The 23,201-nt window shown below is 37.7% G+C and overlaps 1 protein-coding gene across 3 annotated transcripts in view; it reads right to left on the bottom strand.

Moving 5' to 3' along the window:
* Positions 1–1,163: 1,163 nt before the first annotated feature.
* cdh5 (cadherin 5) overlaps positions 1,164–23,201 on the bottom strand; it is a 69,659-nt gene continuing 47,621 nt past the window's right edge. For all 3 annotated transcript variants that reach the window (XM_086258861.1, XM_086258863.1, XM_086258864.1), the window contains exons 8-16: positions 20,428–20,532; positions 19,923–20,065; positions 19,702–19,835; positions 18,596–18,705; positions 17,712–17,814; positions 12,401–12,531; positions 12,089–12,203; positions 7,493–7,625; positions 1,164–6,474 (exon numbers count right to left, since the gene is read on the bottom strand). In XM_086258861.1, the coding sequence (XP_086114987.1) occupies positions 6,090–6,474; positions 7,493–7,625; positions 12,089–12,203; positions 12,401–12,531; positions 17,712–17,814; positions 18,596–18,705; positions 19,702–19,835; positions 19,923–20,065; positions 20,428–20,532 (1,359 nt within the window). In that variant the 3' untranslated portion in view covers positions 1,164–6,089. The remainder of the gene's footprint in view (positions 6,475–7,492; positions 7,626–12,088; positions 12,204–12,400; positions 12,532–17,711; positions 17,815–18,595; positions 18,706–19,701; positions 19,836–19,922; positions 20,066–20,427; positions 20,533–23,201) is intronic.

Here is a 23,201-nt window from a genome sequence, read left to right as displayed (position 1 = left end):
AGTGCCTTTAGTTCTGTCAAGATCCCACAATACTTCAATAATGTTGAGTTCTGGGCGCTGGAGAGGTTATTCAAAGTGTGTTTTTCTGTCCAGGTATGCTTTTACTGTATTAGCAGTTTTCTTGGCATCACTGTCATGCTGAAAAGTTTCTTAAGGAAATGACTTTCACATGTTCATCTGCTGTAGATAGTCTTTTTTTTTTTCTTTTGCCCTTCACTTGTCCAGTTTCATTACATTTTTAAGGACACCCTTGACACCTTGCTGAGATTTGCCAAGTTTGCAGCTAATAGCTCTCTGGGATATTATATTCATTGATTTGGCTGAAGAAATCAGAAAAAATTATGTATTTTTGCGACAGGCTGCTAATAAAATACCTAAAGATACAATTTACAATATTTTTTCTTTGCTAAGTTGTTTGTTATGTGTAGGTACACCACTTGTTGAGTTAGGTGCTTTTTTATGCTTGACCGATTCATAGGTCAGTTAAATAGATTAACAAACACACCAAAAAGCAAACAAACAAAATCATTCCTCTGAAAATGGCCTGGGTTGAAAAAGAATTAAAAAGCAGCCAAAGACCTTCAGAAAATCTATGTGGAGGACTATTGCTGAAGACCACTTAAAAATACAAGAACCTCTGGCTACTTGAAGTCATCTGGGGTGGCTCAAAACTGGAGGCAGCCACTTACTGGCATCATGTATCATATCATCAGATAGTGGAATTTACAAGCTGATGCAATTTGAAATGGTTGTAAGAGCTTACTTGAATACTTTTTAGTATAAAAATAAACCGGTGAGCTAGTACATCCACATTTATTCAGCACAGATGTCTTGGCTGTAGCTCAGGAGGTAGAGCAGCTCATCTACTAATTGGAAGGTTGGTGGTTTGACCCTTGGCTGCTCCATTCACCTATCATACTATCCTCAGGCAAGATGCTTAACCCAAGTTGCTTCTCAAGCACCCAAGTGTGAATGTTTGATCTACCCTTAGGTGTAGAAAAAAAAGTGCTTCTCTGAATGGGCGAATGAAACATGTTGTGTAAAGCTCAAGCAGAGCAGAAATGTGCTGTACATAAACCAGTCCATTTAACATTTTATAGTTCATTTGGTGAAATATTTTCTTCTGTCCCAAAGTGTCAGTAAAAATCACCAGATAAACAAAACATATTTGAGTGGATTTTTATTCTTCTACACTTACAAAAATTCATGTAATAAAAAGTAGTTGCTGTACACCATAAAACACTATAGAAAACATCGTGTTCACCATCAAAAAAAAGCATTTTTCTTTTTCTTTACATGTTTTTTTTTTTAAAGAGTAAAGGCACATGTCGCTCCCTTGCAGACCTTAATGTTTTCACACAAGAGAAATGTGGTTTCTTTCCCTTTTTTGTTTTTTTTAACTGGTCTGATACTCATTTGTGTGTATATCTACATGGGTACAGTCATGGTACAATCACAAGCACCCTTGCACACACACACACGCACACACACACACACAAAAGTGGACACACAAGCAGAAAGTTACATATTCACTCGAGGACTCATTCATGCATCAAACACTATTTTCTTTCATGTGCTGAAACTGAATCTAGTTTTCCTTTATACAGCAATTAAAAAAAGAGAGTGTCAAGTTTATAATCCTTTAAATACAGTTATTTAGGCAAAAATAATAGCAACAATAAGAAAAAAATAAACAAGGTGAGGCCAGAGAAAGATCCCTATTAGGCACATTTTTTCTATATACATTTCAAAATAAAATCCCTTGTTGAAACATTAGACAGAAACAGAAGAAAAACACTTAAATGTTGTCTTTTAAACCACACTACATATTTTTGTTTCTTCACGTTCATGTGAAGAACTTTTTTGTGTTGGGATCCCACCCTGAGAGGTTTAATTTTCACTGCTTCCAATGTGACTCCTTCAGCAGGGGAGGTAAATGTCCTCCCACAACCACTGATAACCAACATATCAAATTAATTATGGTACTCGTATGGCTGTCATTGTCCCGTAGCGTGTTATTGTAATACTTGGAAAATGTTGGAAGTTGCAAAATCTGATGAATAAGTGTGGAGAAGCGGGTGAAGAGCTCAAGAAAATTCCTAAAAATGAAAGCATGCTGGGCATGATGGATTGGAAGAAACATGTTAGTCTAAACCAATATGTCCAAGTCTTGGTCCTGGCAGAAAAAAGAAAAAAGAAATATGACACGCTCTGGAAAATATTACGCCATGTCTGACTATATGGTCCATGTTTTGGAAGTGTTTAATGATTGATGTATTCTATTAATGGATTTTTGTCATAAAAATGTATGTGCTACATTTTATATCGTTTTGGAACGAGCTTAACAAGTTGAAAATACTGCTGGCCAAAATTGCTAGCGAATGTCCATCTGCCTCGAATAATGTGCCAGCTTTTCTCACCTAAGTACAGCCAGCACTTGTTGCTTTTAGGAAAGTAGATAATGGAGCACCTGTCTCTGCTACAGCCTGCTGGTTTTTAACAATGAAGTTTTTCTTTTTACAATAATAGTGAACATACACACACGCACACACACATAAAAAAGATTACTGTTACTTTTAGAGCCACGAAATAGCTTGAAATAACAAGACAAAAAGTTTTTCTTTCACTGCACAATGAAGCAAAATTGAACCAAAGTTTGTTTCCATTCTTTGACTCAAACAAAGATGTCAGACAGAAAAATGAGCCATTGTTTGTTCACCGAGCAAGGACATGGATTATAAAACTAGCTAAGATTCTTAGATTCTAGAAATGTTTTTTTTTTTTAGCAGTGGTGCTTGTTGTGCCAGAATTTTTAAGAGATATTTGAAGGTTTTTTTACACTTACAAAACAGTGGGTTGCTTTTGACCAAGATCATGAGTGCAATGCCTAAAAACAATGAGGAGAAATAAACTGAAGGTAAGAGTACTTAAGATTCCATTCCTGCCATTTTGAAGCCACAAAACTGAGACTGTGTTTGTTTGTTTTTGTTTTTTTTAAATAAACGTAATATTTACTGGTGGGATCAGCCTTCTTTCATGAGGATGGCAAATTGTACAGGTCAAAAAAAACACATCTTTGCTCTGAGGTGTTTCTGTTCAGCTGGAAAACTAATCATTGCTCTGCATTGTTCTTTTCGTCTTTCTTTCTTCTTAACCCCCAACCTCATCCCATGCGGCTCCTTGCCTCGCTCCCTCTTCCTCTTCAAGCCCATTTCTCAGGCTGGACTTGCAGGAAGTGAGCACAATGTGTTGGCCCAGGAGAAAGATAACACAGACAGGAAGAGGCGGGCACAACCTCCCAGATGGACAGGAAGTTGAGTCCACTGTTTGGTCTCACTGATTAGACGACGGAGAAAAAGACAGCGCCGAGGAGATATGGTGAGGCAAACAAGGAGAGCAAAGCTAAGACTGAGGAGAAGGAACTGGCTAAGTGTATATATATATATATATTTAAACCCCAACAGGAAGGCGTTGAGAGGACTTCCAGCTATTGTCTCACTGTTTATCAAAAGGCATTCCAAGCAGGACTGAGTTTTAAGGGAACAAGTTCAACTCCGATTCCTGGGACTGAATATAGTAGGTTAAATAAACTGAAATGAAATTACTTTTTTTAAAAAAGAAAAAAGAAACACACTACGCTGTGTGTGTGTGTTCAGTAGGGTGGTACTATCAGCAACAATTGGTACTAGATTCACAGATGTCACAATAATCACAGACAATGGTGACCTTCTACCTTCGTGGTGCTTTATGAATGAATGCAGAAACAATGGTTTATTTCCTGGGCATTTGTTCGTGCAATAATCTAAAAGATCTGTGATTATTGTTTAAACGCTACCGAGTGCGGCCTTGCGATTGGTTGTTCCTGATTACTTAAGAGACGGGGCAGGCCAAATATCCAGCATATCTGGAAAGGAAAAAAGGAGCTACTTTGGTTTTTGAGAAGCTCTTGTGGGTATTTCTCATATTTATTGACATTTTATAGACAAAACTTCAATTTGACGCCAAGGAGCGCCGTATCCGTTGCTAAGTAGAATATCCTTACTATGTAATGCTAAAATTCAAGGTAGAAATAATCCTACACAACTATTAGGAGAAACTATTACCTAACTTTTAGTAGCTATATTAAGTAACCATCTAGACTATCAAAAAGTTTGGGGTATTTTTCATCTCAAGTTTTATGATCTGATAGCAGCCAAGAAGGTTTAGAGGTTAAAGTTATTCAAGCCACCTCAGAGTCATTGTGGCTGCCCAACTAGCTGCTTTTCCAGCTCTGTGCTTCCTGAGTTGTCTGAATTACTTTTGTTCCAGTAGGCCTCTGAGAATTAGGCTTTCATCTCAACAATAACTGTGATGACGGGTTCTGTCAAATAAACCCTCGGAACATGCTGTAATTCTGTCTGAGAAGCAGTAGCGTCATTTCCTTTCTGTCTGTCCATTGTCTTTTCTCTTTTCAGAGCAGAAGATAACTGAGAAAATGGGCAAAATGACTTACTCGGAAAATGACCTTATTCATATCAGAGGGTTGGTTTCAGGAACACAAAGCGGGAAAGTTTTTTTAAGGTTTTCACCTTAAAAAACAGCAAAAAAAAAAATCAGGGACTTCTGATGCTTCTTTTGAATTCTGTTGAGTACTGTTCAGACACCTAATGTCATGTCTGGACCTCAGAAAAATCACGAACTCAATGGACGCGTCACAAAATAACCCATCGGACTTGACGCTCTGATGAACAAAGTAGACTTTACAGAGCTGAACTTTCCTCAGAGACGGTCTCTTCTAGTATTTCAGATGAAGAAAACATAACTGGCATCTTGCTGTGATCAAACACTTCAAACCCCTTTGAGCTTAAACTCGCGTGGCTGCTCAGAGTTTCCCAGTACAGTAACCCCCTCAAGCAATCATATTTACAAATCAAATCATCAACTACAGATCAAAAATAAAATCACCTCGTTCTCCCAGTGTTCGTGTCCCTTTTGTCAAATTTATAAAAAAAAACCCCACACATCAAAGTTAGAAGAGATCACACGCCGTATACCAAAAGAGACAGAAAAAAAGAACGAAGGGGGAAAAAAAGATCAGCAGTGAGTTGCTTTCACACGCAGCATTTTGCAGCCCCTGTTGGATTGAATTATTACGATTCCTTTAATTCTCTTTGTAGCAAAATGAACTAATCTTCAGAGTCTGCAATATTATATTAGCAATACATTTTAATGTTAAACAGGATATAAGGATTTAAATATATGAATTCAGTTAATCATACATTAACAGGCCAATATGATGGGGAAGGTTAATGCTTATTTTAGGGGATACAAAATGAATCGTTATAAACTTTTCATCTTCAATAGTCTGTGTCTTTTGCCAAAGTCACCACAGGGGGAAAAATCATATTTCAAAATGCTGCTGCAAAATTATTAAATGCAAAAGAAATTAAGTAATTGAGTAACATCACTGAAAGGGACTGGATTATCCATACCCATCCATAACCAACCCAACTGGCTTCACCTGCTTAGACCTTTTTCAGAATAAAAGGGTTACCGTGTAAAACTCACAACACTGCTGTAAAGGAAAATCCTCATGGTGTGGATCTCGTATTGTCACCAAATAATCAGTCCTCTTGCAAATGTATGAAGCCACTATTTCTATTATTTCTATCAAAGATGTCCTGGTGTTCTGTTCCTTTAAAATTTTTCCAATATTTCACTGGAAACAGGAAAAAAAAAAGAGCCTCCTTGACTCAACTTCATGGAGCTTCCAGGATTTTGATGAAGCTTTTTCTTTTCTTTTCTTTTGACTGGGAGTGAACAGACAGAGGCACAACACACTAATGGATTCACTGAATTACACATCATAACAGAAGTTAGTCATTGTTACTGGATAAAAAGGAGCTCCCTGATTTTGTTTTGAGGAGCTGGAGAAGTCTCTCAAGAACACGGTTATCTACTGTAGGTCTGTTTCTGTGTGAATGTGTATATTTCCTGCATGCTTCTGGTCAGTATGTGAGTGTATTGCTATGGCTCTTTCTGATTACTGTATCAAGCTGTATGTTTGTTATGTATGTGTATGATTTGTCATTATGTGGTGGTATGTGGTATCAGTACTGATGGTAGTAATCTGGGCCATCTACACCATAGAGCTCTGCCAGGGTCCTGAACCTCGGGCCCCAATCGTTGAGAAAGTCATAATCCAAGTTCGAACCAGTAGAGGAACTTCCCAGAGAGCTGAGACTTCCGGCTAAAGACTCGGGTCCCTCGTAGCCGTAGATGTGGAGAGTGTCATAAGGGAATCCATCTCGGTCGTGATCAGCTTCGTCTTTCTTTACCTCAATCATCGCTGCCATGTCGCCCTTACATGCGGTGGGCTGAGTGTGGTGGGGGGGTTTCTGGACCATGGCGTAGAGTGAGGGGTGGGGGCGGTGATCTTGGTGGCGAAGCAGGGAACCGTCATGGCAAGCGGAAGTGAGGATTGAGACATCATAGCTAAAAGAAAAGAGGATAGAGTGAGTAAATTTGCTGATCACATTTCTTCATCACAGAGATTTTCTGGGTACGGACATTTAAATATGTCCACTGACATATTTATTACAGAATGCTTAATGCTACAGCTCAACTATCAAGTTATATTTGATCTTTTTGTCTTTTTAAATATATTTTAGAAAGTCACCAATAGTAATGTAATGTCTTGGCTACTCTGCAACTTAGATATTCTTATATTAACTTGCGTTTGTGGCTTTTATCGGCAAACAGTGAGTTCTGGTACATTTAATATGGATAGTTTACCTGAATTATGTGGATCTCTAGTGATATTTCGATTTAGATTAGGTGAAACTAAGTCAGTAGATACATAAAAGATGATACGATTAAAGTGCAAATAAATGGAGATATAGGAGGTAGCACACTTTATTATTTGTTGTCAAGGATTTTATAATAATAAAAAGATTATGCAAATAAACCATAAAAAAGCATAAGAAACGTTGAATATATCTGTTTCATTTATTTTAAAAATATGAATATCAGGATGTAAGCAATAGAAACATAAACAGTATAAGGTAAAGAGGAATGTTTAAATGTTTAAAAAGCTGTCTATGTTCCAGTAGACACTTTCAATCCTACATTTAAATAATTAAAGCTCCCTTCAGTTTTTGTGAGCTGTTTTTTTATGCATGGCAGCCACAAAAGAGAAATTAATGACATAAAAAAAGAGCATTAATGGCCTCACTGGCATTGCTGAAAGTGTGAGTAAGAAGCAACATTTATTTTACATTTTTACTTAAAATGGATTTTCTGTCATTCTTTGTCAAGACTTTATAAATTCTTGGGTTTTTGTTGTTTCATTCAGAGGTCAAAAATCTTTCCTTTGAGAGGATTATAAAGAAAATAGAATCAAATGTAAGTCTGCAAAAAAGGGGGGCTGCTGATAAACCATGTCAGCTCATTTCAGTTATATTCAAGTTGTCAGTTTAAAAGTGTATAGCAGTGCTTCTTTTCATCTGCATACCCATTAGTGTCCATCTCTCCTCCTCCCTCCTCATCGTATGTGACCAGCTGCTCATGAATCTCTCCGCTGTTTTTCATATTGGCCAGAGAATCCTTCTGGTAGCGTTTCCTCATCGCGAACAGGATCACTATGACTTAAAAGCAGAAAAGAAACGTGTGTTTAGAATCTACTCGGCTGACATCCAGCACAGCGAATCAAAACTGCTGTTGGTAGAAAATGAAGACATCAAGAGTAAAACAAAAAGACAGACTGCATTTAATCATTTATCCTTTCAGACCAATGGCTCTATGACTGTGAAATCATGATAGAGACTCGCAACCAAAGCAGAATAAGAATGGGGCCAGGAAACAAGTGAGAAAAGTAGAGCACTGACAAGGGAATGAGACTAGAGAGCAGTGCAGTGACGAAGGAGAGAAAATGAGGAATAGATGGTTTAAGGTATCTGAGACGTTCGCCCCAAGCGTGAAAACCTTAAGTGAATCTACCCAGCCAGAGACATGCACAGAGTAACTGCACAAAGAAAGACAAGAAAGGGGAGCATAAAAGACAGGAAGGGAATTTCAGTAAACACAACGAGGGAAGTGGAAATGAGTGTGAGAAAACAACGTGCAGGGGTGTTGAGAAGGAAAGGAAAGAGAAGCAGATGACGATGAAATAAACAATTGTGAAAGAGAGAAACGGGGGGAGGGGGTGTAACAATGGGAGTCTTAAATCACAAAATCAATAAAGAAAAAACATTTGTTTCAGTTCAAGAAACAAAGACAATTATCAGACTTGAGACTTTTAATTATGTCTGTCTCAAAAACAATCGAGGTAGCATGCTGTGCACAGGGCAAAATATTCTAGCAGAACAAGGCCTAACTCTAAACCTAATTATACGTGCAAGATTATAGATTATATGAAAGTATAATCTGACTCGAACTGTGACATTAGTAACTTTAAAAATTCCACTGGAACATCAATCAATCTGTGTTCCTGTAGTAAGCAGCTATGAACAAGTATGCTGTTATTCATAAATGTCTTTTATTTCCACACAGGAACCCAGCTGTGAGGGAGGTGGGTTGCAAAGTGGCTTAAACATGTAGAGCAACTGTGGGCAGGTTGAAGCAGCTATGCACTTGATTAGATATCAACCAATTGGATGTGTAGAAGGATAACAGCTGAGCTCGACTTCATAGTCTGCATGAAATAGCTCTTTGCTATTGTGTGTAAAACAATCTCAGAGAGAATGATGGGCAGCCCCTTACGATAATCCCCTTATGATTTTATCTGCACTGTTACACTAGAGCCGGTCTGATCATTCATAAACTGAAGCTATAACTGTAATTGTTTCCAGAACAACCAGGCTTACTCTAAAATTAAACGAATTGACTTGTACACAACATTATGATGACATTAAAGTGGGTTCAAAAGGCCAAACTTGATAAAAAGTAGGGTAAAAGAAGCTCAGTAAAGTTTTTGATTACACGCTGCATGTCAGTGGGCACAGAGTACAGAGGAGAAGGAAGCAAGAGAAAAAAGAAGAAAACAAAAAGGGGGGAGGGTACTGATTGAGGGGAGGAGGAAGTGGAAGAAACTGGCGACTTAGGGGTGAGGAAATCAGGAGAGAAAGAGAGCGACAAGGAGAGAAGGAAGGATACATTTGACATTAGATTAGGCCCCAAGCCTCGGTCCCGATATGAACCTCTTTCTCTCTCAGCGGACGGGCAGCATTAGCCATGCCTTTTAGTTGAGGGTGAGTGGGACTAATTTAAGTTTGCATGGGAAACCAACAGATTAATCTTTTACAACACATGCTCTGCAGTTTAATAAGCTCTGGAGATATCAGACTTAGAGGGACAAGAAAAGAGAGGGGGGGGGAAAAGAAGCCCTTTCTTTAGAGAAGAAGGACTGTGAAAAAATGTCTTTTCGTGTGTCAAACCCGGCTTCATGTGAGAAAATGTGCCTGTGAATGGGGAGCACGCTAAATTGCTTTGGGCCCTGACAGATAATGACAAGTGCATTAAATAGTTAATCTAGCCTGTGTTGGGGCTGTTTGATAAAGAGAAGGAGAGATAGAAGGGGGAAGTTAGGGAGACAGAGAGACCCACAGGGAAAGAAACAGAGGAAGGGGGAGATGAAGGGAAAAAATGAAGGGGAAAAGGCCCGATAGTGAAGGAGTGTATTAATAGTTAATAGGTTGAGTGTTTGGTGGTGCTTGATAAGCAGACGCCACCTAAAGAACTGATAAACTCCCCTCATTACCACTCCTATTCTTCTGCTGCTTTTCCCACAATTCTCCTCTTCCATGTCTCTCTTCTTTAACCTCTTTCTGTCTCTCTGTCACTCAGCCGGTCTCATTCCACCTCAATTCACCGTCTTACATCTGTCCACCTGTTTCACCACTCTCCACATCCAATATCTAAGTCTTGATATACACTTTTTTCCACGTGTCACTTTGCCTCCATCCCCCCTTATCTTAAAGTTCCTCTTCTTTTTTCCTTCCTTCTTCAGTACATCTCATTCCACATCCCTCTTGTTTGGCCAAGTATCTCCAGTGTGCCTCTCATCCAACATGACAACTGTCTCTTTTTCCCAAAGAAATACAAAAAAGGCAGGGGGCGAAGGTATCAAAGAGAATATTGAGTGCACAACTACAGGCATTATTTTCACATCCGCCGCTGCATTATTCATAAAACCAACAACACCAGAAGGGGAAAACGTTCCCCGCAAAACACAAATCTTATTTATCGCAAAGCAAGGGCAAGTGAATCTGTGCACGTGTCCCGATCACTCAGCACTGGCTTTTTGCATCTATCACTGATGCTGTCTTCATGAATTTCTCTCAGAGAATAACAATATATACAGAAGTTCTCTGCTTACCGGTAATAAAGTTAAAGAAGAACGAAGAAAAGTACTATTTTTACATTACTGTCTGTCTAAACATTTAGGCATCGATCTTTGATTCAATCTTCAAATATTTCACAAAAGCTTGTTTATTATTTGTTGTGTGTAAATGCAAACAAACCCAAAACAAGGCGAGTGAAAATGTTGTTTTTTTCCCTGTTGTTTAGAATTTTTTTCAAGTCCTATTGTTCATTTTTAAAACTTTTCCTACTTCCAACAACAACATTTTTTTTTATCCAATCTCTATTCCAGGCATAAACATGGCTGTCTACACAGTGGGTTAAAATGTTTCATTGCCCTTTCTGTTTGAAAGTTGTATCTCCTTTTTCACTTCCAGATCCCCTTGGGTGTGCTTTGCTTCATCCATACCCATATTATGTTTGAGTTTTTTCAGCTGCTCTCTCATTAGTTTATTTGGCACATTTTTCCAAGCATGTGACCCCTTCGAGCATTTTTTGTGTTTCCTCCTGGTCTCAAACCAGAGATCTTTCACACATAAGGTGAAAGTGTTAACCACTACACCACAAGACTCACACCCTGGAGTACACTTCAGTGAGTCTCTGAGGGTGAGAAAACACATCTGACCACTGGAGAACAGTGGAAAAATAGATTTTTAGGTAAGATAAATTTCTAGCTTTGAAATCAGTCAAAATGCTTTTGCATTTCACGAGCCAGACCGAGTTCAGAAATTAAACGATTCTGCAAAATGAAAATGGTTTTGTTTCTGAATGTTTATTGGCTTTGTTATTCCAAGAAAAACAGGAAAACATCTTTTTTGGAAAATAGTCAAATGTTGGAAAAAGCCAAAAATAATTACTATTGTAAGACAGAAGATGACATTAAGCAGGTCCTCTGGTATTAAAGGTGAAAAGCTATAGTCTTAAGAAAAAACTTGTCATTTGGATATATGGATTTTCCTGTTGCATTATAATCCCATCATTATGTGCACTGATATTGCACATGCCATTATGTGTAACTTGGACAGATTCTACAATACGAATGCAAAAAAATGCAATAAATATTTCAATGCATTTCCCATACTTTCAGCATAAATGCAAATATGCTGGGAATGATGTGTTTTCACCTTTCTATATATTCTAACACAGACAAGCATAAATAAACTTAAAACAATATAGAGATAGTTACTCAAGCAAGTTCACATGCAACCAAATCAGGATCTATTACCTAATATCATAACAACTTAAAACTTCATTTTCACATCATATTCATGATGGACGGTCTAAAAAAGGATGCTGAAAAACCATATATATTATTATGCTTTCTTCCTGTCAAAATCTGACACCTACAATACCCAGAATGCAACTCAACCACTGATAGATCTGTCAGATATCTGTTCGGGTTTCTTTTGGCCTCAAGCAAAGATGAGCAGAGAACAGACATCATTGCTTTTTATTAACTCCATACCTGCACAACTTCTAGTCATCTGTGACATCATTGAGGTTCAGATTTTATGCAGCTAAAAAATAATTTTCTTATAAACATTAATACTCTTAAAAAAGCCTGTATACAGACTATAGCATTAAAAATCTCAAGGTTAACCCTTTAATAAATAATAAATAATTTCCCCCAGGGATCAATAAAGTATTCTGATTCTGATTCTGATTCTGATTAAGGTGGCTCTAAAAGTCATAACAATGAAACAAGGTAGAAAAAACAAGTAGTATAACAAAAAAGTAAAAAATAACTTACCGAGAATTGTCAGTATGCAAAGCAAAATGGCTGTCAGGGCATGAACACTGACTCCCATTCTCCGAGCCTCAGGTTTGCAATAAGTACGATTCCGGTTGGGATCACACTGACATATCTACAACATATTACCAATCAGTCGGTCAGTACCTTGCCTGAATGTCCATTTACTGAACATTCATTGAAGCTACATATTTACTGCATTAAAACTGGGTTTACAGAGACAAGACATTTCATCTTTACAATTATTTAAAATTATCAGTGCTAAAATAATCTCAAGCAGCTTTCAATATCACACACACAAAAAATGCATACCCCAACTGATACTGTGGAGACGCTGCTCTTGGAGGGATGTCCTCCGTCACTGACCCTTATATCCACCTTGTAATTCTTGGGGTCATCCAGGCTGAACGGGCCCTGTTTCACAATGAGAGCTGCTGTGCCATCTATACAAAGAGATACAAGAAAATACACATAGTAAGTTAAGTACAAAATATCACACCACCTTTGCTTCACAAATTTCCCTTAATTTGCCTCACCCATCACCTCGTTTCACTAAAGCAAAACTAATGCTCACCTGCTCAGTCTACAAAGTCTATTTATGTGAGTCATGCTGAACAGATAAGACTAGATTTGAGATAAGACAGCGAGGAGAGAGTGACTAAATAAAGGCAGAGAGATCATTTGTGGTTACGGCTTTGATGCATTTCAGATTGGAGTCAATTAGGATCATAATTAATCACAGAACATAAAAAATCTGCAAAAGCAAATCCTACAAGGAGCCAAGGCGGTTTTTAAATGAAGTGGCAGAACAAATGTATTAACATAGATCACTCTCCTTTGCAGAAGAATGTTGTTGTCATTGGAAATATCTCTTCATTACAGACTACTCTGTATGTAATTTGGTCTATCAGTGACCAGACAAAGTCTGATACAGAAAACTTTGGTCATCTCATTGCCGTCGTTTACATTTTGATGCCTCTCCATCGATTCTTTTCTGCTTTTCTTGCCCCTCACCCCCCATTTCCTGGCACATGGGAATCCCCAGTGTTAAGACAGAGGTTTACCTTCTCACTCCCATTCAACAAGAGTAACTGCCATATTGACTTGTTGTAATAATGTATGATCTTCAGTTACAATAAAAAAAGGCACCTTGAGATTACTGTTATTGTGACGTTATTAAAAAAGCTATGAAAAAAGAACTGAACTGAATTGCAGTTTTAGTTAAAAGAAACTTGTTGAGTAGATTACATCGATGTCCTTTTCATAGACCTGAGCAACAATACAGTCATTAGTCAAACTCCTGGCAGGCAGAAATTTCCTGCCAAACGCTTTCCTCCACAATATCCCACCACTAGAGGAATTTCAGAGAACACAATGGCAGGAAGGACCCTTCTGAATACTCTCAAATAAAGAAACACATTCAGTAGCTTTGGTTTAAGTTCAAGTTCAAACAAAAACAACTTTGCGATTTTTGACATTTGGACTTGAAGTTCAAATCCAGAGTGTTTAACAGAAGCCCTGATTTTTCACCAGCATGAATAACTTCCTGCCTGAAAGCATTTTCACAAACACTTGCACAGAGTCAAAGTATGTTCTTACACTTAAAGTCCTTTAAAGTGTTGCAATTCTTTTTCATGTACAAGTATTTCCAGCGAAAATCAGGTCACACTGTCTTGTGTGATTTATATAGGGGAATACTGAGAATGTTTACTGAAAAGATCTAGTCAAGTATTTGTTCCATTGTGTGTTGAACACCCAATCATTTCTACCTTGGAAATGAAAATATATTAAATACCTGCACCACAATTTAATTATTTATTTATTGTTTTTAAACTCTTCATGAAGGATATGTGATATTGTTGCTCTTTGAATTTGCAGTTGAAAGAATGCTCATGAACACAAATGAGTATATAAACTCTAAAACTGTGCTGCAGGTATTTCAAGTGTCCGTGTATATGGGAAAAGCAGCAATAATGAATACAGGAGAAGATTCAGTTCTGTAACAATTCCTCAATGCTGTATGGGAAATAAACAGTGATGACACTCTGGTGGTATCCAACCACCTTTTTGCATTGATCTTTAAAATATGCAGAGGTTACAGAGACACACTTGTGTGTATTATCCCAAAAGGCCAAGAGCACATAACATGCAGGACAGTGGAGCTCATTTCAAAGAGAAAAAAGTACATGATAACAAAACAAAAAACCAAACATCAAAAAAAAAAAAAAAAACATGCTTGAGAAGCACTGCAATTTCTATTGTTTTTAACCATTTATCTTCACTACAAATACATTCTTTATCTTCTGAATTCTGATTTCTCTGCACGATGAACTAAACTAAATGATGAGACAAAAGCACGAACATGAATGAGACTAGTCTATATACACAGAGTCTTCCACATAATTTTGACTCTATTCCCAGTCACAGGACATAGGGATGAACAAGGTTCTGCATATAAGGTGCTTAACTAAGTTTACTATCTCAATAACCAAGATAAACCAGATAAAGCCTGTATGACAACATCTGCAAAGGTATGTGTGGAAGGATATGGTTGTAAATGAATCCTTAACTAACCGAATAAAAGATGAAACAGCTTCTGTCCGCCCTTCATCTCATCCCTCCTCTCCGTCTCGTCTCCTGCTCCGTTTTTGTTTGATTTAATCTCTTTCCTCTCTCTCTGGATATTTCTCACTATCCTCTCTTTCTCTTTCTTTTTCTATTTACATATTTTTCTTCCGGCATCCTATTCATCTTTTCTTATTTTGTTTCCTTGTTTTCCTACCTCTCCTTCCCTTTTGTCTGTCCAGCATTAATGGGCTAAGCTTCATGTAGTCGTGTGGTCGGAACATGGAGTCCTGTCACTTCACTGTGCAGCTACATTGACTGTTGGAGTGTGAGATTCTTTGTGAATCCCATAATGAAGGTTGTTTTTTGCAAGTTTTAAAGAGCTGGTAGTCGATGAATATTTCAAAAGCCTTCACTTTGCAGCTCTTGTTGTGTATGTGTGTGTTTGTGTCTCTAGGCCATGTTTTAGTTTGTGTGTTAAGTGGTGTGAGGTGTTGTCAGATGGGTTTTGGGGGGCACAGTCTTGAGCCACAGAGGAAAACATCGATTTGCACTGACAACCAGCACTTTATCAAACAGCTACCTTCTTCTCTCTTCTCTCCTTTTCTCTTTCCCACCTTTCTTGCATCACTGTTTCCTCTTCACCTTTTTAACCACTGCTCTTAAAATGTGGTGTTTCTAATGTTCTTTCATGTCCTCATCTTCTCTTGCTACTTTGTTCTGCAAGTGTCCTTATTTCATTTTTCATCCCATGCTCTTCTTTCTTCTCCTCCCCTCTCAAGGCACTGCTTTTCCTCCCTCTTCATTAGTTTTAGTCCTCTTTTATCTCAGGTTCTCATCTACTGTTATTCTCCTTCTTCACCCTGGCGTTGCTCCCGCTAGTGCAGGGTCCGCTCTTCGGCAAAGGTTTCTCCATTTGGTTCTGTCCAAGGGGTCCTCGGGTGATGCATTGACAGACTTAATGTCTTCCTTGATTTTGTCGGTCCACCGTTTCTTCAGTCTGCCTCGAGACTGTTATTCTCCATTTAGTTGTCTTGGATTTTCTATTTTTCCTTTCCTTCTTTAATCTTTGCCTTACGTAAAGCATCCATTTCAGTTTTATCTTCATTTTACTGCTTGTAAGTCTCTTTTGGTTCAGTTCCTCCTGCTCTCCTCTTAGTTCTGAACTTCTTGCCTTTTTTAAAATCTTTTCTTGCACCTAAGCCTAATTTTTCCTTGCTTTTGCACTACTCTGTCTTTCTTTCCTCCTTCAGTTCAACAAGTCAACCCCTCTGGGCACGTGCACGAGTGGAATTTGTTGAGTAAAATTCACATCATTTTTCTGTTTATCTTCAATATGGTTCAGGTTTCAGATTAGATAGATTAAATACGAACACCTTACCTAAATGTTTCATCTGATTACCTTAGGCTTTCATTTACTTATATATATTTTTTTATTTCTGACTGCAACAGTTGGTATGAATTTCCCTCTGGCTGTCATGGATAATAACTGAATATGATGATAAAAATCATGAATGCACTTTTACTTCTGCTGTTATGTATCCTATATTGAATGACCTCTCCCCTAAAGCTGATACCAACAAATTTCTCTCAGGATCATACCTCTTCATATGTCACATCAGTTAATTCAAGCTAAACCTTTTTCATTTGTAAATATACAGTACACCTACATATTTTTCCCCAAATGACATCAGTACTATTCACTCTTTGAGCTCTTTGCATATGGAATAATCAAAATGAGATGTCTGCATGCTGGCTCCAACTAGCTGGTTCATTTTAGTGTCTACAGACATACTACATCCTGAAAAAGACCACTTGCATCATTTAATGAATGAGAATCAAACAGCCATCATGCCTTTGAATCCTTTGACTACTTTGAAGACATTAGTTACAGAGGTTTTAGTATTGTGTGTGTTAATATTAATAAGTTTTCTCTGATTAAAATTCTTTGTTCATCCCTAATATATTCCAATGTGTTAATTACTCCTCATTTAATGAGAAAAACTAAAGCATGATATAGATATACTAAATTAAATGAGCAAATTAGCATGTCAGCACAATCCATCCTAAAATACTAACAATACTGGTCAGTTTTACATGTGACCTTTAGCAGTTTCACTGTTTTTTTAAGCACAGGCGTAGACAGTTCATCTTCATGTGCAAAACATAAGACGTGCTTTTTTTTTTCTAAATTAAATGTAATCACAATTAGCATCACAATTAGCACTAAACCTGTAAATCAGTTAGCATGTCTAATTTAGATATTCTTATCGTTATATTTTGCACATTGAGAAAGGAACTCCCACTGAGAAATTTTGTCACTGTTCTCTTGGTAAATACCCAAAGTAATTTTTTTATGCCAAAACCCAGTTTGCAGTGCTACAAGTTATTAGTAAACCAGGCCCATAAAATATATATCACCAGTCTGTCACAGGGGGATCATATAGAAGCAAACAACTCACACGCACACCCTATTTAAATTAACCACTTGCTAATATGAATGTGTTTTGCCGTACCTGGTGAGAACCCAAGTAGGCACAAGGAGATCATGCAAACTCCACACAAAAAAGACCCTAGCCAGCCACTGAACTTGAGCCCAGGACCTCTTTCTACAGTTTCCATAGTTAGTAATTGTCCACTTGATGTAGTTTCTCTTTTTTCCGTCCTTGAATGTATTATAGACCTCTCAACAGCACCACTTTGTGTTACTATGCTCATTGAACATCATCAGCTGTGACAAGGTTACAACACAGAGGGAGTTATCTTCAAGCCCATCGAACTGATAGCTCTCATTATTTCCAGTCTTTGTTGTGCATTTTAGATAGTACTTATGGTCCCAGACAGGCTCTCAAAATCTCCCGTCTGGCTTAAAGAACTGGAGGATGTTTTTGGAAGTTAAAATAATTTTACATTTCAAAAACAGAACATTGGGCTTCACATAGAATTCCAGTTGTTGCATAGCAACAAGTTCCAAGGCTAGTGCTTGCTCAGAACACCATTTAAAGCAACAAGCAAGAAAAGAAAAGTAAATAAATGTTCAGTACACAGAAGGACTTACTGCCATAGTTTCTGATGGAGAAGTTGGAATTCTCACTCGCCAGACTGAAAGTGAAGGCAACTGGCTGATCATCTTTATCTGTGGCAGTCAAGGTTCCAATTATCTGAGGAAAGACCAAAAAATGACTCTAAAATTAACCTTTCTGCACATTGACTGCACATTTCTGCAGTCAATGTGTGCAGTCCATATATGTAAATTATATATGCACTGATTTATGCAGACATGTAGCATGCATGTGAATCATTGAGTCATCGACTGCCATGTACATGGCACGTGCCAAAAACACCATTTTAGGTTGGGATCCAAATTTCAGATTATGTATATTAAAGTCACAATTGGAAAAAAAATCAAATAAAAACTTAACTGTAAATAATGGAGAAACCTATTGTAGCTTCCCAGGCTCCGTTATTGAGGAGACAGACAGTTAAATATGCGTTTAGGCTTTTATGTAAAATGCATTCATTACCCCAGCTCATCACATGCTTGGCTTCACGTGAGTTTTAATTCAGAAGACACATCAACAACAATTCAGCATGATCTGTTGGCGTTTAGTTTCCATTAAGATGCATCCTCTAATAATAAGAAACAAGCTTCTCCTCATGTTTTCTCCTAACCTGACACAGCAGATGGCTGCCTTTCCCCGAACCTGGGTCAGCAGAAGATTTCTTCCTGTTAAAAGGGAGTTTTTCCTTCCCGCCATCACAAAGTGCTTGCTCATAGCAGATAATTTGATTGTTGTGGGATTTTCCTGAATATTTAGAGTCTTTACCTTATAGTATAAAGCCACTTGAGGCTAATGTTTTTGTGTGATTTGGTACTATATAAATTAAAAAATATAATTAAAATCTATAAATAGTATAGATATAAAAACGATCACCTCTTACCGTATTAGACTCGTCGTTCTCACATATATAGATGTCGTCAGCTCTGAGTTCAGGTTCATTGTCATTCACATCCTGAACATTAATATTAACTTTTACAACTGACTCTAAACCTAGAGAGGAAAGAAAACATCACATTAATGACACGTCTAACAATGAAAATAGTCCAAATAAATGCGCAAAAGCTGCAAACAGAGATTCAAGAGGGCATTCAGTAGTGATAGTATAATTTAGTCTCATTCAGTATTTGCGGAGGAGATGCAAATGTGGAAACAACTGCACTTTTTGTTTCTGCAACACTTTGTGTCATTTATCTTAAAATACTGAAGCCACATAGAAATGAAATATAAAAGTTCTTAAACTAAGGATTTAGTTGTCATTTACCTTGATGCGCCAATGTAACAGTGACTAACTATGCTGGAGATTAGTGTGTATATCTCTGTCACTGAAGGACTAGATTAAAGGTCAAGTAACTGAAAGCATTTCTATTTGTGAGCTGTTTGTTGGACAGCTATTTTCGTCACATTAAAGCATCTTTTACATTTATTTTATATCACTGATGTTCTTTTTGAATATTCATCTTTTGATAAATATGTGAGTCTCTTTTTTGTCTCTTGTACTAAGATTTTGAATCTATCTTTAGTACAGAACATGTACTGTATACCGAGGACCTTGTCAAGCTCAGGGGACCATTGTCTTCCTTAAACGCTGTGACAAGCCACTAAAATAGATCTCTGTATTTCATTCATTGCTGATCTAAAAATATAGAGTTTGGTTTGGAAGCTGGAAGTGAACAAAGAGGCAGTCTAATGTGATTTTCCTGCTTACTCTCTCCTTCTCATGTGGGTCGACCAGGTGTTATGGTGGTGTGTTAAGTCTGTAAAAATCCCTGTTAATGTGTTACACTCCCATCCTTCAATAAATCTACAAGAGATGTTCAGCCAAGAGAACAAACTGTCTTTTTTGGCCTTTGTACTTTAACTCCCTCCCTGTATGCACATTGCTGTTGTTGTAAAACACGTGGTTTCAATTTTTCATGTGAGGATGTATTGTTTAGAGGAAAGGGATTAATAAACCCTGTACAGCTCTTATGAGAGTGTGTGACATACCACTTGGCTCCTCTTGCGCCTTAACTTGAAACATGTGTGTGGGCTTATCCTCTCTGTCCAGATTTCTCAGAGTGTACAGTTGACCTGTGAGTCGGTTGATACCGATAGGACAGTCCGGCTGCATGATGGAGAACCTAAACAGAGAGACCAAGATCACTCTAACAAACACTTTACAGGATTAGTAACACTATTACTTATTTTGGGGAATGAGTGCAGCATACTGTATGGTTTTGTTGGCTCTGTCAGGATCTCTGGCTTTGATGAATCCTATGTTGTTCACATGCATTTCTTCCTTCACGTTAAAGCTGTACATGTCCTCAGAGAAGATCGGTGGCTCATCTACATCTAACACGTTGATGTTGACCTGGCAATTTTAAATGATTTAAATGATTGCCAACAGTTTAGACCAACATTGGAAATGTAATTGTACTAGGAATATGAAACTATGAAATGTTTTGTTTAATTTTTTTTCTATAATCCTTTACACAGCATCACACTGTGTCCTGCTAATCCGAATCTGTGAAAAGTATTTCTTGACAGTGAAGCATTAAATACATTCCTCAGCATTGATTCTCTTTTTTTAGAGAATGAAAATCAAGTCGGCAACTGTCTTTGAAGATGGCTAAAGTGATCAATAAAATAAAGTAAATAATCAATTTGAACTGCAAATCACAAACATTCACTTGCTGACTCATGAAAGTTACAGTTGCCCTGTTTGATATTTACCTGTGCACTGGTGATTGCAGCGTTTGTGTTGTCAGCGGGAGTTTGGACATTTTCTTTCATCCGGACAGTGAAAGAATAGCTGTTTGTCTTCTCAAAGTCCAGAGCCTAGGGAGCAAAGATAGTGTGAGTGAGTAAGCAACATGTCAGTGCTAATTAGATTAGAATTGATAGCTGTGACTCTAAGCTTCAGTGCAGAGTCAATACTATCTTTATTACATAAATATACAAAACAGTGTTCGTAGTGGAAGGTTGCGCTCTTTCAAACATTAAATATTTGAGATTTTTGTTGTCGTTAATTTCCATTTTTTTAAGGCATCTGAAATTAGATTATGCTGTTTGCTTAAAGTTCTCACTAACACAGAACTCAACTGTATGCTGTGTGAATCTGATGCATTTGGGTTCTGTTACAATTTCTTTCAGTCTTCCACAAAATTAATAGTAGTCCTTCAACAATATGTTACTCTTTAAGCCTGTCAACTTTAAATCTTTTGACCTCATTTTCCTTGTAGGTCTTTGCTTGTAACTGGGGACACACTGCATTAGCACCTTAGTGGTTTTTTTCTTCATAAATGTGTCTTGTACACCTGCATCAGTCCACCAAGGACAACTAACGATTTCAGGTGCAAAAAGGCTGTAAATGTCACAAATCAGTCTATGCAACCTGTGTAGCTCACTTTCCTCAATTTTTAAAAGGTTCTATATTTTTGGGTGGGGGGCAACAACAACTTTTAGTTGCAAAGTTTTATGGAAACATTTTTACATTGGCAAATATAAGAGCTCTTACTGTCATATTCACATTGGCACTATAATTTATTTCCTATGTATTAGAAATACACAGATATTCTTATTTTTTCTGGCAGACTCTTTTATCAGTGAATGGGACACTAAAGGTAGAGAGGAATATTCTGCTAACTGGATTATTCATGGTTACAAGGATAGTCAGTCCCAAGGTATCAAAGGCATTTGTAAACAGCTTAACAAGAATAAGACCTTAACCACAGTGTGGCCAACAGCTGGCTTATTCTGTATGTGTAAACACAGCCGTTGAGAAAGATGAGAAGGGCTCGAGAGCTGAGGGGAAGATTGAGGTACGATTTGATTCCAGGCCAGCAAGGGTGCAAGCCATTACAGAGCTCATTTCATTAGAATACATTTCCAGCTCTCTGATGTCCTAAATACTTTATCTGAAGAGCACAACCCAGTGAAGTCAACCTGCTAGAAATCCCGCAAGCATAAATATCTTTAGAAACCAGAAGGAGGCCAGATTTCAAGTCAGTCTTAAACACGTCACACCTTATACATCCTGCAGGAAAAAAAATCTGAAATTTGACATTGCACCTTTTAATGTTATATATAATTAGTGGCCATGCGGTGGCAGAGTATGCAGGAAGGCTTCAGAAACCACTTTGAAAATGTCAGTACATTAGTATTTTGAATTTGTGGAAATCCTGTCACCATGCTGTGGCTATGATCCTCGTTGGTAATGGTAGACTGCAAATCTATTTTTGTGCTAAAGCTGTTTGGGCATGAGGTCCCATCAATTTGGATGCTGTAAAAAGTGTGAGGATACAACACTTCCCAAAACACTCTGATTTACTTGTGTACATATATAAATAAAAATAAAAGCGAGTTGCCCTTTATGTATTTTAGGATATGCATCCATTTCCTGGTGCTGCATGGAAAGACTAAGCCAGTTTACATAGCACATTAAAACTAAATTATTGATTTGATTACATAATATTTATGCACAATATGTGTTCATGGGGCAGCACGGTGACACGGTGGTTAGCACTGTTGCCGCACAGCAAGAAGGTCCTGAGTTCAATTCCACCATCAGGCCGGGGTCTTTCTGTGTGGAGTTTGCATGTTCTCCCCGTGTTTGCGTGGGTTCTCTCCGGGTACTCCGGCTTCCTCCCACCGTCCAAAGACATGCAGCTTGTGGGGATAGGTTAATTGATTAATCCAAATTGTCACTAGGTGTGAATGTGCGAGTGAATGCGAGTGTGAATGGTTGTCTGTCCCTATGTGTTAGCCCTGCGACAGACTGGCGACCTGTCCAGGGTGTACCCCGCCTTTCGCCCTATGACAGCTGGGATAGGCTCCAGCGCCCCCCGCGACCCTGAAAAGGATAAGCGGAAGCGAATGGATGGATGTGTTCATGAGGAAAATGAACACACTAATAGGATTTTTAAAAATCTATGTATTGCAAAACAGATGGTCATCAGACTGATAAATCTGCTTTTACAAAAGTAATAATATTTCACTAATTTCACCGTTTTTTGTTTGTTTGAAATACAGAAAGAAAACCCACATAAAAATAATGTCTGATGCACATTTATAATATAAATTACTACAATCCCTTGATTGGTAGCAATGGGTCAAGTAGCTAATTGAGTTTATAAGCCTGGTACTGATTAAAATTGATCATGTATAATAAAATTTTTAAAGGCAATCACTCAGGAATGGTGCCACTCCTCGTGGTAGCATGAATGATGAAATTTCACCTTTATCATATTTTGACCAACAACCAAACAACTTTGGCAGAATAACATGTTTGAATCAAGTTAAATAAATAAAAGAATAAAATGAAAGTCAAGGTTTGTTTCAAAATAATTCAAATTAATCCAATGAAATCATCATGTCTTTTAAAACCATAAAATAAAGATGAGGTTGAGCAGGTCAGAGCTGTTTGCGTGCACAGGGAAAAAAAATGCTGGGAACCATGTCTCTATTTTATCCCCAAACTGGAGACAGCAATTACAAGAGAGAAATCA

Source organism: Aulonocara sp. 'chitande type north' Nkhata Bay, linkage group LG13 (genome assembly GCF_057382095.1).
Source record: "Aulonocara sp. 'chitande type north' Nkhata Bay isolate Kocher_YH1m ecotype deep benthic linkage group LG13, A_spYH_male_GT1.1, whole genome shotgun sequence".
NCBI lineage: Eukaryota > Metazoa > Chordata > Actinopteri > Cichliformes > Cichlidae > Aulonocara > Aulonocara sp. 'chitande type north' Nkhata Bay.
Note: the sequence above shows the minus strand (reverse complement) of the source record. Positions and strands in the feature narration are given on the sequence as shown.